Source organism: Vidua macroura, chromosome 10 (genome assembly GCF_024509145.1).
Source record: "Vidua macroura isolate BioBank_ID:100142 chromosome 10, ASM2450914v1, whole genome shotgun sequence".
In the NCBI taxonomy this organism is placed as follows: Eukaryota; Metazoa; Chordata; class Aves; order Passeriformes; family Viduidae; genus Vidua; species Vidua macroura.
The window spans coordinates 15,313,669-15,328,512 of record NC_071580.1 but is presented as its reverse complement, the minus strand read 5'-3'; the positions used below and the strand labels follow the sequence as shown (position 1 = coordinate 15,328,512).

Genomic DNA, 14,844 nt, shown 5'->3' with positions numbered 1-14,844 from the left:
AAATGAGCAAGCTTTAAGTGACTGTTAGTTATAAATCATATACACATTTGAGAAAGCTGATGATTGAGTAATCATCTTTAGAGGAAGCTCTGAACTACTGAAAGCAAGAAGAGGACTCTGACGTTCAACTTGGTTTTCAGAGTCAGAACAAGTTTGAAAGGATGAGCCTATTTAGATTTGCAGTTTTAAACACTACAGCCTTCATCACTACAAATACACTTGCCTTCAGAGTAAACAGTCAAATTCAAATACGCACTTGACAATAAAATCAAGATTTCAGAAGTGGTTTTTTAATAGTGTGGAAGAGGGAAAAAAGGATGTGCTAGAAGTACTAAACAGTCTAGGCATAAGAACAAAAATAAAGCTTGTTAAGGCTTCTTATATTTAGTCCCACAATATATGCAACTACAAAAGTTTATTGCATCACAAGATACTAATGTACTCTCCCCTCCCATTTAATCTACCAGCTGTTTAAAATTACTAATTCAGGACTACTTCTCCTCCTACTTCTACTACTAAGAAGTACATTAAGTACTTAGATGCAGTTCAGACGAAACTGCTGACAACCTGAGTCAGCTTAACAGTGCACCCCATTAAAACTGAATCCTGTATGGTACCATGAAGTCTTATTTTTCAAAACAATTATCTCTTTCACTATTCATGACAGGCAATAGTTCAGCACTACTGTCTGTGTTAAGTAAGTAGTTCAGCTGTTTCAGTAGTTCATACTGTCTGTGCTCTTAAAACACCTTTCTAAGGACAGGATTACTTAAGTTTGTGATACTGGCTTTGGTTGTTTCTCTTCCTCCACCTCCACAGCTGAGGGACTTACTGGAAGTCTGATGGTGACAAATTCTATCGCTATCCGTAACACCGGTGTACAGAGTAATCCAGCAGGCCTGAAAAGCTACAGCTACTTTTACAACAGCCAAGGCCAATGCTCATGCATGGAAATGACATGAATACCAACTCACTGTAGTAATCAAGTTTCATTTCTCAAGTCTTACCTGGTGCTAGCACAGGAGCCCGTGGTCTTTTGCCGTGTGCTCCGCCGTAAACTGGGGAGCTCAGCAGGTGGTGATTCACTGCGCTTCTTTGTAGATTTTCTTAGACCTATGCAATATGTAAAGAATTGAGAGTAAATCAGTCTTTAAATACACAACAATTCTACAAAGACATTGAACTTTTGTGTACAGGAAACCTCTGTGTAGAACAGCTTCTACATAACACAGTAAGTCCACATCAATATTAGTCAGCTTATATTGAACTGCTGTATCAGTAGAAGAAAGGTTCAGACATTTACTTTTATTCATTGACTTAAGTAATGCTCAACTCCAAGATTTTAGGCACCTTTTACTAAACTATATACTAAAGTTATCGATCACCTTTCTCATGCTAAACAGGTATCACATGATGGGATACAAGTGTATTATTTCTAAGTTCCAACAATTAAAAGAAGATGTTTTAGTCTTAAACAGAAAAAAGTAGTGGTTTCAATCTCAAATTTTAGTCAGTTCTATTCAAACTAATATGGCTTTAAAATAACTGTCTTCAAGTACTCTCAGTGTTGAGATCTATCCCATATACAGATAGATGTATATATCCCATTTGTGTTCCTATTTCAACTACAGCCCTTCAGCCCCTCTTACTGTCGTAAGGCCATCCTTGATGTAAGTAAGCACATCCTCATGGCTTTGGAAAAGGAGTTCCAGTGTTTAATTTACAAGCAATTTCACTGTTGAAAACTGATCCACTTGGTAACAATTTGCTCTAGGTGACAAAGCCATTGTTCTGGTAACATCCCACCACAGAACCAAGTTAAACACACAAAAGCCCCATACAATATGACATTCTCAGATGAGTCTCAGCAGGCTTAGTATCAGGTTGAAATATCCCATGGCAGCTTTCAAAGCACAAAACTGATAATTTAGGGTAAAAATAAAAAATTTTTATCAGGCCAGTTTGACATTGCAGTGACCCCATCCACACACCTCCACAATAAATAAATATAATAGAAGAGAACATCGTAACATTGAATTCAGACATATTATTACTACAACAGATGTAAACAATTTTGAAAAGTAAGTTAGATCACTGCTCCCTCTTCTGGCAACAAAGCAGAAATAAAACATACTTAAACATGCAATGCATTTGAGTTCAGAAGTTATCAGACTAGCTCCTATTTCCTTAATCCTAAAACATTCCAGGAATGCAGAGTTGTGGTACTGAGGGATGGAATGATAACCATGCAGCCTCTGACTGGATATTTAACAGAAAAGGAAAAGTGTACAAAACTACTACTGATCTGGCCAATAGTGTGTCCCTTCAAGCACCACAGCATATTTGACCCAGAAACACAATGCTGTGTGCATTGTGCACACAGCAGATGAAGGTTAACCTGATATTCATATATTTACCACACACTTGGTTTAAACTCAAGAAATTTGGCAACCTTAAGAAAACAACAATGTTCTGTATTTAAAAGCCACCAAGCACTGAACTGAAGCAGGCCAGCCACTTGAATTTCCACGTGGTCTGCACGTATAGAACACATGTAACGTTTTTTGAATATTCAAAAAGTAGCGGCATTTTTACTACATATGCTTTGAAACCAAAACTGTAAGTTGAAGTTACCACTACACAAGCACTCAAACCTTCCTTACATATAGTACATGTAATACTGGTGGGGAGGAGAATGGGACAGGTGTGACAGGAGAAAACATTTCATAAGGTAGAGATACAAGACAAAACTCATTTGAAATGGTTGCAGCAGGATCCCACGCCATAGCTACACTTCTCAAGTACTCAGAAGTACGACACATCAACATCCTCTCAGAGCTGGTTGTATTTTACACTAGAAAATGCATTCTTCAACTGGCTCTAGGTATAGCACTGTACTACTCCACAGGTAAAATATGTGTTTGCCCCATTGAGTTCAGAGATACACTTTCTCATACAGAACACGTATGGAAAGCTAGGTTACTCAGTACCTGTAACTATGGTGAAATTCTAGGTGAAATGCACTTTTGTTTTACATTAGAAGAATAAAATAATGACCTTGATACAGTGGAGTTCACTGGGGAAAAAAGGCACATTTTCATCCTTTATGTCAGCACACCATTTACTACTTCAAATCTGTGGGTAGTCATTTTCAAGTAGTCAAGCCTAAATTAGGTAACTTCATATTAGCTTAGTAACAGGCTATTGATGAGACACCACACATCCACTCTAAGTGAAGGTTGACTTAGCTTATATCAAAACAGGATTTCTGCTAAGGGGAAGAGTTTCACAAACCAGCAGAGCCAGCTTAACAGCTTACTGTTGTTTAAAAGTATGGCCCATCCATCTCTTGTTTTCCACAAATCAATCCCAAGATCTATAAAGTACACATCTGACACAATTTCTTGTTTTAGTATTCTGCCAGTTTGGTGAGCTGAGCTTGCTTAAGGGTCAAACACCATCAAGCAATACAGCAAAGATGTAATAAAATGGGTTGTCCTTTTCCGTAGTGGCATTAAATTAGCTGAACCATCTCTTTAAGCTGAACTACTTCAGAGAGTTGTAGAGAATGTACAGTTAGCCAGTTACTGCTTGGTGGGTGAGCTGCAGAATACATCACACCTTGAGCATCCAGAAACACCGAGCACATATTCTCACGCTGCTCAAGAATGTTCTACTTTCTATGTTTTCTTTCTATGTTTTTCTTTTCCCAAGTCTCTGCTTTTCTGGCTCTGAGGATCTACCAGGGTACAACTGAGCTTCCACCACCCCCTATTTATTTTAAAGGCTAGAAGAGAAAGTGAAGAAAGTCTCACAGCATGTTCCCTTCCTGCTGTTCAATACCACTCTGCCCTTAAGAAGTCTTCGTGATCAACTTTAAGTCAATCTTACCATCTGCATCTTCCACAAATCCTTCGAGTCTTCCCAATACCATAACTTCAGAACCGCTGATCTCTTCAGACTGAGCCCTCTTCCTTTCACTCACGCTGTCATTAAAATTTGGGATAGCCAGCAAAACCTCCAAACTGAAGGTTAATCCTGTGCCTTTAAGAGTTGCAAGAGGCTGAAAGTGGCAAGTATTCACCAGTAAACAGAGCACAACCAGTGTTCAGGAAAATGAAATTAAAGATGCCCTGTGTATGCCTGATGGAGGAAAGCACCACTCACGCTGTCACAGACAGACACCAAGGGCTCTCAGAGGAATTGGTTTGATGCTCATTTCCAAAAGCTGTTTACTCAGCACTATTTCTGTAATACATAGAGCAATTGTCACAGACTCACAGAAAGGTTGGGGCTGAAGCGACCTTCAGACATCATCCAATCCCACTGCTACAGCGGGTTCACTGGTCATGTCCAGACATGTTTTGAATATCTCCAGAAAAGCAGACTCCATTGTCTCTCTGGGCAGCCTGTTCTACTACTCTGCCACCCTCAAAGAGGTTTTTCCTCTTATTCAGTGGAACTTTCCGTATTCAGCTTGTCCTCTGCTGTTCTTCCTGGTGCTGGGCACCACTAAAAAGAGAGTCTGGCCCCAATTTCTTGACAACCACCCCTAAAGTATTTGCATGCACTAGTAAGTCATCTTTTCTCCAGGCTAAATAGGCACAGGTATCTCAGCCTTTCCTCAAAAGAAATGGTTCAGTCCCATTATTACCTTCATAGCCCTCCACTGGACCTTTGCAGTAGTTCCTTGTCTTCCATGAACTGGGGAGACCAGAACTGGATACACCACTCCAGGTGAGGCCTCACCAAGGCAGAGGAGAGAAGCAGGATCAAGTTCATTGATCTGTTAGAAGTGCTCTTCCTAATGCATCCCAGAATTTTGTTTGCCTTCTTAGCCAAAAGAGCTCACTGCTGGCTCATGCACTACCTGTTCTCCAGCAGGGTGCCCAGGTCCTTCTCCCCAGAGCTGCTTTTCAGGTCAGCTCCTGAAAAGCAGGAGCTGACTCCTGCTCCAGGAGATGTGTGACCCTGCACTTGCCTTTGAACTTTAGGTTCCTCTCCACCCAACTCTGCAGCTTCTCCAGGTTTAGCTGAATGGCAGCACAGCCTCTGGTGTATCAGCCACACCTCTCACTTTTGTAACATCAGACTTGCTGAGGGTGCACTCTGTCCCCTTATCCAGGTCATTGATGAACCGGTAGAACAGGACTGAACCCAATATTGACTCACTGCCAGCTACAGGCCTCCAACTGGACACTGCATTGCTGATCACAACCTCTGAACTCTGCCATTCAGTCAGTTCTCAACCCAGTCCACTGTCATTCACCTCACTCACACTTCCTGAGCTACAAGGATGCTACAGGAGAGAGAGTTGAAAGCTTTGCTGAAGTCAAGACAGACAACATTCACTGTTCTCCCTTCATCTACTCAGTCAGCCATTCCATCACAGCAGACTATCAGTCTAGTTAAGCATTATTTCCCCTCAGTGAATCCATGTTGACTACTGATAACCTTTTACTTCACATGCTTAGAGATGACAATGCAGGATGAGCTCTATCATCATCCTTCCAGGGAGGGAGGTGAGGCTGACCAGACTATAGTTCCCTGGGTCCTCTTCCTTGCCCTTTCTGAAGTGACACTGGCTTTCCTCAGGCATCTCTGCTGTTCTCCATGACCTTTCAAAGATGATGGAGAATGGCTTAGAAGTAACATCTGCCAGCTCCTCCAACATATGTAGGTGCATCCCTAGATGCACCTATAGATTTGTGGGTGACAAGTTTACCTAAAAGATCTCTAATCCAAACCCCTCAAAGAAAATCAGGTTTAAGCATCTTATGTTCAGCAACTGCAAGAACTTCAGAAGTAAACTTCAGAATTAAAGCAGAAACACAGCCTTCCTTATGGCAGACACATATTACTTATGCCCTGACATCATCCTATTTTGCATGCCAAGCACTCATGTTTATGAGTCAGAAGGAAAACACATTCAAACAGGCTAAACCTGAAATAGCACAGCCTAACAAATCAAACTAAAAAAATCTTAACTTCACATTTAAGTGTGTTTACTTGTCAGCATTTTTTAAGGAAGATTTTGTTGTGCAAAAGAAAAGTTCTGAATGCAGCTGTACTGCAATCACTTATTAAGTCTGAATGTATTACCCAAGTCAAAACAAAGTTAGACAAACTTTCAGAGCTCATAACCTAGAAAGCCCTTCATCTGCAGTTCAGAAAGACAATCAGGAGTGATTTACTTGTTAGGACTGGAATTTTAGTCTTCAGATGGGCTCCTGTGTGAGGCTGTTCTTCTCACTAGTTGAGATTGGGTAAAAAAAGCTGTAGCAGGGGAAGGCAAGACAGCCTCCTGTCCTTGTAGTATTCCACTGTTGCCCGCCCTCAGTACCAACCCAGGCATCCCCCAGCTCTTATTAAAGCCCCACACAGCCTGTCACCACAATTAAAGTATCTCCAAGGTAGCCATCTTACTGCCTCAATCCCAAGGCTGTAACTACCATCACCCAAGCCAGCACTGTACCCAGAATCCCAAATAAACTAATTCAGAGCTATTTTCTGACTCTTTTCTCTCTCACCTCTGCCAAATCCCTCAAAGCCAGGAGTTATGTACCATTCACACTCCATCTTTATGTTCATATGGCTTTTCAGTGCATACACCAATGACCTCCCTAACCCCCCAGATTTCCAAGTATTAGGTAGAGACTTCCCAGGCAGGGACAGCTATTTTAAGTCACCCTCGCTCTTAGCACTGTCCCAGCCACTGCTACCAGCATCTTCCTACTTAGGGGCCACAAGACAATACAGGAAGGACAGCAAAGATTTCCCCAGTAATGGAAACATAACTGAGCTTGATTTTATATTGTTACATAATTGGTAACATGACCCAATTTGCAACGTTTAAAAAGCCCCTCCAACAGATATGGCCTGAAAGGGATGTGAAAATAGTCAGGTCACGAGAACAAAATGAGAAAGCTGCTTTCTTCCTCTCTTCCCCCTTTCCCCCATGAAGAAATGTTCAACTACTTAAATGGATGTGAAGAACTTTAGTGTAGCCTGTTTTTATTCCAACATATTCTTCAGTTGTTATTCAGTGATGTCACTGCTCTTTTATGGAGACTGCTGTGTAGAGCTTAACACTCTGAAGTCACCTGGGCTGGATTTAACACCTATTTAGCTATCCAGGAGGAATGGACAAGAAACCTCAGGGTATTCTCCTCATTCTCCTTCAGTATGTGAAAAACTTCTGCAAAGATGGCAACCATGTTTCTCTTCATTCTTCTCTTCAGTAGAGTAAGTCAGATCAGCTGCTCTTATTTTTCATTCAAAGATCACAACCCCTACAACGATTCTTGTACTCCTTGAACTGCATCATCTCCAGAAGGGAACAGCATTGCATTTATATGGACATGACTTACCAGATGGGGCTTTGAGAACCTGGCGTAGTGGAAGGTGGCCCTGCCTGTGGCAGGGGGTTTGGAATTTAAGATCCCTTTCAACCAAACCGTTCTATGATTTCATGTCAGCCTGAATAATCCTCCCTCTCCTCCCACTTATTTTCCTAGAGCTACTTCCACCTATAATTTTCCTGACATTATTGCAAGTTGTTATGTTTGCTTTTTTATCTCTCACTAATTCTATAAGGCCTATTTCAGACTTCTCCTAACATGTTTCATAATGTATACACCTATAAAAGCCTACCAAGTTTAAGCTTTTAGCTTCTACACAGAATTACTAAGACTTCTAAGGATTTGTTCCCAGGTAGAAGGGCGTACACTTCAATTTCATCTAGATCACTCTCTGCCTTCCTGCTTTAGAAAGGGCCACAGTGTTAGTATTTGTATTGAGACACCACTTTCTTCTGCTCCCTTATCCTCTAAGGTTACTCATCTGCTACAGAAAACAAATTTGAACTTACCCATCCTTTCTCAAAAACCTATCCTAGTGGTTTATTTTCTTCATATTTTCATGACACTTCTCAGCATTATGTAAAATGTGTATTTTGTTAAAATACTTCAAATTTTTCAAATAGTTTGAAAGTGTATGTCACACAAGCTTTCTCTTTTTTTAAAAGACTAAGCTAATAGTAATTATTGATTCCAAGATCACTTCAACCTGTTGTCAGAGAGCACTATTTGAAAGGCTGACACTGTTTGAAAATATCATAGTTTAACACTTCTGCTGTAGGTTGTGCTCTTACAGTGATATCTGGTGATCAGTGATATTTACCGGAGTATGTTTTGCTGCAATCTATGGTAAAGAGGCATTAAACATTTTAGACTTCCTAATATCACCTGTTAGTACTTTTCCCCTCCCTCAAATTGAAATGTCATCTACAGAAAATAACTTGGTTCTCCATCACATGAAGAAACATCTCTCACCATGCTTGGTACCCCTTAGCAGTGACATTTTATACACACACACACCACCAACTTGGTTTTATCACATATTGGAGCATCTTCTAGCAAAAAACCTTTAGCGCTTCTACAACCTGAAAGTTAAGTCATAGTTTCTTTCTCAGTTCAGTCTTTGCAGTAACAGTTTAGGCTCACATTCTCAATGCTGTTTTTCAAGGTACTCAAGATATACACACATAGCCCTTTATATTGTGCTATTCCACCCTTCCCCTTCTCACTCCTTCAAGAAGTTTTGTAACTTATCACATGAATTACTCTCTGCTTTCATCTTCTTGTTCACTTGTTGGAGGTAAATTCCTTCTCCTTCCTGTTGCCTTTCTTTGTTGCCTGTAGCCTGACTTATCTCAGAACTTGCTGGTCATTCCCATCGGTCCCTGACTTCTGCTCACTTCCCTCTCCTTCCACTCCATGCAAATTCAGAGTTTTGATTCTGGAATTCATCACCTGGTAGCCCTGAATCACAGAGCAGATAGAAAAAAAGAATTGCTGTAAAGCAAATAACTCCTCTCTCCTTTCCAAATGCCATTCTCCATCTGTTAGGTTAGGTCATTCCAGAATCAATACTCCAGCCATGCCAATTAGCCAAAACATGCCTGTTAAATTTAATTGACCTATGCTGATTAGACAGAAAGACAGCCAGTTGCTTTTGATTATTTCACCTATTTCCAGCATTAGTATTAGCTATGGATTTGTCCCAGTTCGGACAAGCTACTTGTGATCATGCCTAAGTAAAGGAACAACAGTAAGCAAGCTTAGGAATCCAACCTCTTACATCAAGTTTTAGAGAATGCATGCAGTAGATAAATCATTCAGTACACAAAGGCAGTAAAACACATTTAAAAAAAAAATGTTCAAGACAATGGAGCTACAAGCATATCTGCATACTAGCAAGCAGGTGCTCTGCTTGGAAACAGTCTACATTTCCTAGGGACCATGTTCACAAACAGTAGCTGCTATTCAAACTCAGCACCAGAAAGAAGCCATACTTTGTAAGAACAAATTAGAAGACAAAGTGACTAATATCCCCAGACTATGTACACCAAGTTTACAAGACTACAGTTCTTAAATATCAGATTCTCACAACAAGGAAGAATCAGGAAAGTTAAGTCTCAAAGAAGATACCACATATGATCTATTTGTTTTCCAGCATTTATCATTCCCACTTCAGAACAGAAGAGTTAAGAAAACGAGGGGGACTAAAAATCTGACAAAAGGAATATAATCAAGAGTGTTTTATAATATATATGCCCCCATCACAACATCCAATTATTTTGTATTTTATTTTTAAAATAGATGTGTTAAGACACAGAAGCAACTCAAATTTACAGAACACTGACTGAACTTAAATCATCTGCTTTAGCTGTAAATAATTTCAGTCACAGCTTTACTTAACTCAGCAGAACATACTAAAAGTTAATTTTTCTAGGAAGATCACATGCAGCTTGAAAAAACAGAAGTATTTGTTTAGAAGACTTGATTTTAAAACATATGTTTTTATTCTTCCAGAAAAGAACTACTTACTTGCTAGCTTAGCCTGTAGTCCTGAAGGTCCAGGTTTTGATGTCTCTGACTTGGAAGAGCCTGGTAGAGACAGTTTTGTTTTAGGGAGACTGACTTTTGGGCTGAATCGAGCAGCCCAGTCAAACTTTGAAGAGCCACCTGTTTTACTTGGTTCTTTGTCCCTGCTACTCCTTCTTGGACTGGGGCTGGATGCAGAACGGGAACGTCTAGCCTTACTCTGGTCCTTTCCCTGTTTCACTCTGGCACCCTGAGGAACAGTAGAAGAAGCAGAGGCAACAGCAGAAGAGGAGGAGGAGGTGGAAGCTGAAGAAGAAGAATCAGTGATGGTGCTACACCCAGCTTTGGCTGAGGTCACCGATTTTGAAGCCAGCTTGGAGACTTTTGCTGACTTTTCTTCAGTGCCAGTTGATTCAACTGATGACCCACTCTCTATACAAGACAGATTCTCTGTCCTTTTCCTTTTCTGACTTCGGGAGCTACCAGCAGCTCCACCCTTTCTGGTGTGAGCCTTGCTTGTTGATGGCAATTGTGTAGACTTGGGCTGCTCTTGGTCTGAGTGTCTTCTCTTAGATTTAGTATGTGGCTTGTTAGTTTCTGAGGAAGTCTCAGTGTGTTGAAGTGCTTTGGGTTTTTTAGCAGAGCTAGGAGAATTGGTCCTCCTGTAATCTGGACTAGCACTGCGTTTAACTCCTCGAGAATTGTCTTTCTTAGGCACTTGCCCCGTTTTTTGCTTTTCTGAAGTATTGACTCTCTCGGGATCTTCTTGTTGTGGTATTAAAACAGCAGATGAACTACAGCCTCTGTAGAAGTAAGCAGGAACAGCATTAGAGTTGAACTCAAGAAGCCTCACAGTTTGTAAGAATTTTGCATGATAAATGTCATCACAGTTTAATAATAAAGGATACTGCATGTAGGAAACACTGTTCAGTTTACACTGAAGCAAACAAACAAAAACCCCCACATGCTTGGATGCGAATAGTCATATTGCACATATTTGCTAGCATAAAATCTAAGTAGATTGCAAAATAAAAGCACAATACACCACTTTTTTTAAAAAGGAAATTTAACTTGAATATATTTTGCTTTTTTATATATATGTCAAACTGATTAAAACCAAACCAAAAAAAAAAAAAAAAATCAAGCCATGAAGCGATTAACTGAATGTTTGAGAATATACGTTCCACAAGAGAGTAAGGAGTGTTCAGTAATGCATAACTAGTCATAACTGGATTCTAGTTCAAGAAAGGCTCTTAAAGGATAGTTTCTCATCAATCTTTAAATTGATGTAGTGAATCACATACAAAACTGCCAAAACTCTTCTATGTAATAGAAAACTGTTCCAGTGTGTATACAGCAGAAGCATACAAAGAGCAGACAAGCAATACCAAGATTACCCTGAACACAAGCCTACTTTAGATTACTGCACATTTCAATTCATATTGGACACTGCTCTAAACTCCTTGGGCAATCTTCCCCCAGCATGAAGCAGAAGAAGGGGAGAAAGACCTTGCAAGTATTCCAGGACTAGTTATGCAGAAATCATTTCCTCCCCATCACTGATGGAATGCTCTTAGTTGGTGAATTAGAAAAAGAAAAAAACAAACAGAATTGGAAACACTGAAATACATCCAGTGAATGCAATACCTAGATTAGTTAAATATCCATTAGTCATACACTTTATTAGAACTCTGTGTAACTCAATAATTATACAAGTTGTTCAAGTGCAGATAACACTGGTTAACATATGAATATGAAGCACAGTTACCTTTTAGAAAAGTGTCCCTTGGACTGCTCAGAAGTAGTATTAGACTGCACTTTGGGTGTCTTTGAAATAGATTTTCTACTCTCAGGAGGGCTATGTGCCTTATGCTTTGCCTGCCCTAAATGTGACCTGTCAGCAGAAAGTCAAAACAGAAAGCTATCAGGATTCCAAGATACAGATACAGACCTGTAGGTGGAATATTGTTTATTTTTGGAGCATTTACACATATTAATTTACAGCTACCAATTTTTCCATTTCAGCTCCTAATATTAAACCAGCATTTCAAAAGAACCACTCAATGCAGTTACAAATCACTAGCAGTGTAACTGTTTTGCAAAGAACACAATTATTTAGTCATTTTAAATGAATAAAACATCTTCTTACATCTGAGTTTTGCAGATAAGTTCAGATCTTTCTAGTGTGCAAGATTACTGAATTATTCACTTAATCATTAACCTAGCAGAGTAAAGCACAAGAGTAGAGCATCTGTCAAATATCTCGTCTCAAAAATAGATAAATACACATCTACATCCAGATTCCAGGCATTAAGTCTTTACACCGTTATGATTATTTACATCTTTACTCTTCAGTTAGGGGAAAAAAAAAACCAAAAAACAAAATCAAGTGCTCAGAATAGGAATGCAGCCAGTTCCACTTGGTAGGAAAGCTCAACCATACCAGTTATTTTCTGTCTGCAAGATCTACCAGTTCAAAGGATTGAGAGCTGTTTGGTAACATCTGAAGTAAGAGGAATGAAGAAATGCACACCACCAATGAAGGCAGTCAAATGAGACAGGAAACTTGTGATGTCAGAGACCGGAACGAGTTTCACATAGATAAGCTCTAACAGGTCTTCTAAGCAGCTTTCAGCTGCATGAAAAAATGGTTTACTGTATGAGTTCGACTGAAGGACAAAGATAATACTATACCCAATGGATAAAATTTAAGACTTAAGTTACATCTTCATATATTCCACATTTACTTTGAAACCCACTCAGAATTACTATCTGCAAGACTCAAAAGAGAATGTTCATCAACATTTAAAACAGGACAGTATAAATAATTTCTAAGGCAAGAGACATCTCACTTGCACTTCCCTGGATAAAATGCAGTTTTTGACTCAGCTGGCACCAGGAAAACCATACTGCACATATCCTACCTATACAGAAGTCCCAAGAACCACTAACCTTTGAAAAATCTCAAACTAGTCTAGTATTAATGCTGAAAGAAGCAATGTTTCAAAGTTAAAGAACTGCTGATTACATGGTCATATGCTATTAACCCAGGCCTAGACAGCTTTTGAGTTGAGCTCTGCAAACATCCACGAAGGATGGGGAAGAATGTATACTTCCAATATAAGTATCCTGCTCCAACCCATGACCCCAAACAGCACAAAGTTTAGCCCAATAGACTAAGTGGAAGTGGTAAGAGGTCCACAAGCTTTAAAATGAACTTTTTTCAAATGAAATGCCAGAAGTCTAGTAGTAAAGGCAGAGCTAACTATATTACTGACCAGAGAGCTTCCCCATCCTCTTCAAGATTTCAACACAAACTTGAATCTCAGTAGAACACAAGTATCAAGTTTAACCATCTAGATGATAACCAAATGCTAATTCACTTAGAGTCAAAACAGTAAAACTTCAATAATATGACTGTTTTTTCTTGATAATTTTCTTCCTTCTGCTTCTTCTGACTTATCCTCATTCAGGCAGTCACTCAGATGAATGCACACAGCACATATTCAACATTTTCTGTGCCCTAAGAGCGTGATAGTCTGAAAAGATTAAATTAACAGCATCTTCTCCAGACTCCAGTAATTAATTTTTATTTATCATACTATAAGAACTACTGTTTACTATCAAAAGCAAGTGAAATAAAACTGTTAGATCTTGAGGTTACAATAGCAAACTCCATCAAGGTAAACTTGGGAATGTTTCACCTAATCTTGAGTATTTGGATTTTCCTTTTCCCAACAAAAGATTAAGGCGTGACATTTAATTTTCCCCATGAAATGTTTTTATTATGGGAGTAACAGACATTATTACATAATTTGCACTTGGCAGGAATCTCGAGTTTTATGTAAGCTAAACTGATCAGGGTTCATTTATTCTGAAGTACATTTTATGAGATTACTTTCCTGTAAAGATTTTTGCTTTGCTTTAGATTTCACAAAACACAATAACTGAAGAGCTTTTCAACTAAAATACTGCTAAAACAATAGATGCAAAACATGAACTGAAGAGTTTCCACTTGTTTCTGGTTCCTCCTCTATCACATTTAAACCCTTCTGATTCTTACAAGTTTTACAAATATACACTTTCCTACCAATGTCCAATTTGTGTGGACCATTAAAGCTACAGCCATACCCTAGGGATCATGAATACATGCAGAGTATTAGCATTTGCTTTGCTTTCTTTATCCATCAAGCTATCCGTATAAACAGCCTTCTTAGCAGAAAGATTATGTCACAAATGGGGAGTCACAACTGAGATTTTTTTTATTTTATTTTAAAACACCTACTGTGCTCTCACTTCTCACCGTGAGTTTAATCATTCACCTTGCATGAATTACAAAGAGAAAGCCCACAATACAATAGCAACTGTGCATGCAGTAGCATGTCAGTCACCAGGACCATGACATGAACTCTCCTCTCAGGTTTATAGAAACACTGAGAATTTGATTACAGGATTAAGGTAAAAACTTTAACCATACATCAACAAGTAGCATTGTCCTAATTTATATTTAAGTTGTGACAGCTTACTTAAGGTCTCCTTAAAAATGTTAACTCATATACAAGGGTAGTTAGAATAGTCTGTAAAGCTCAGGATAAGCAATGCTTGCAGAGCATTCAAGAGCTATAAAAGATATATGCACAGCTGGAAGGCTGATTTTAAAGGCTGTATGCTACATGTACTTTTGTCTATAATCCAAGGCTTTTCACTTGTAACTTACAAGTTCTTCCATCAATGTATCATTCATTAAGAACCGTCATTCCAGCAAGAAGTGTTTTGAGAGACTAAGTTCCTCATTAATGACAAAGTATCTTGAGCTAAGTATTTATGAGCTTTCATTCATCCATTTCCACTCTCAGGGACACCTCCAGAAAGACTGAGCTCCTGCTGCACCTTCAAGCTGTGTTTTGTAGGGTTTTTTTTGTTTTCTTTCCCTCCCCAGTTTCATAAACAACTCCAA

The 14,844-nt window shown here is 39.2% G+C and overlaps 1 protein-coding gene across 14 annotated transcripts in view; it reads right to left on the bottom strand.

The window, feature by feature from the left end:
- TRIP12 (thyroid hormone receptor interactor 12) overlaps positions 1-14,844 on the bottom strand; it is an 80,083-nt gene that overhangs the window by 32,348 nt on the left and 32,891 nt on the right. For 11 of the 14 annotated variants that reach the window (XM_053986510.1, XM_053986507.1, XM_053986511.1 and 8 more), the window contains 3 exons: positions 11,656-11,781; positions 9,891-10,690; positions 1,008-1,113 (listed from right to left, as the gene is read on the bottom strand). In XM_053986510.1, coding sequence (XP_053842485.1) covers positions 1,008-1,113; positions 9,891-10,690; positions 11,656-11,781 — 1,032 coding nt within the window. The remainder of the gene's footprint in view (positions 1-1,007; positions 1,114-9,890; positions 10,691-11,655; positions 11,782-14,844) is intronic. The other 3 variants (XM_053986518.1, XM_053986519.1, XM_053986516.1) reach the window with 2 other exon arrangements.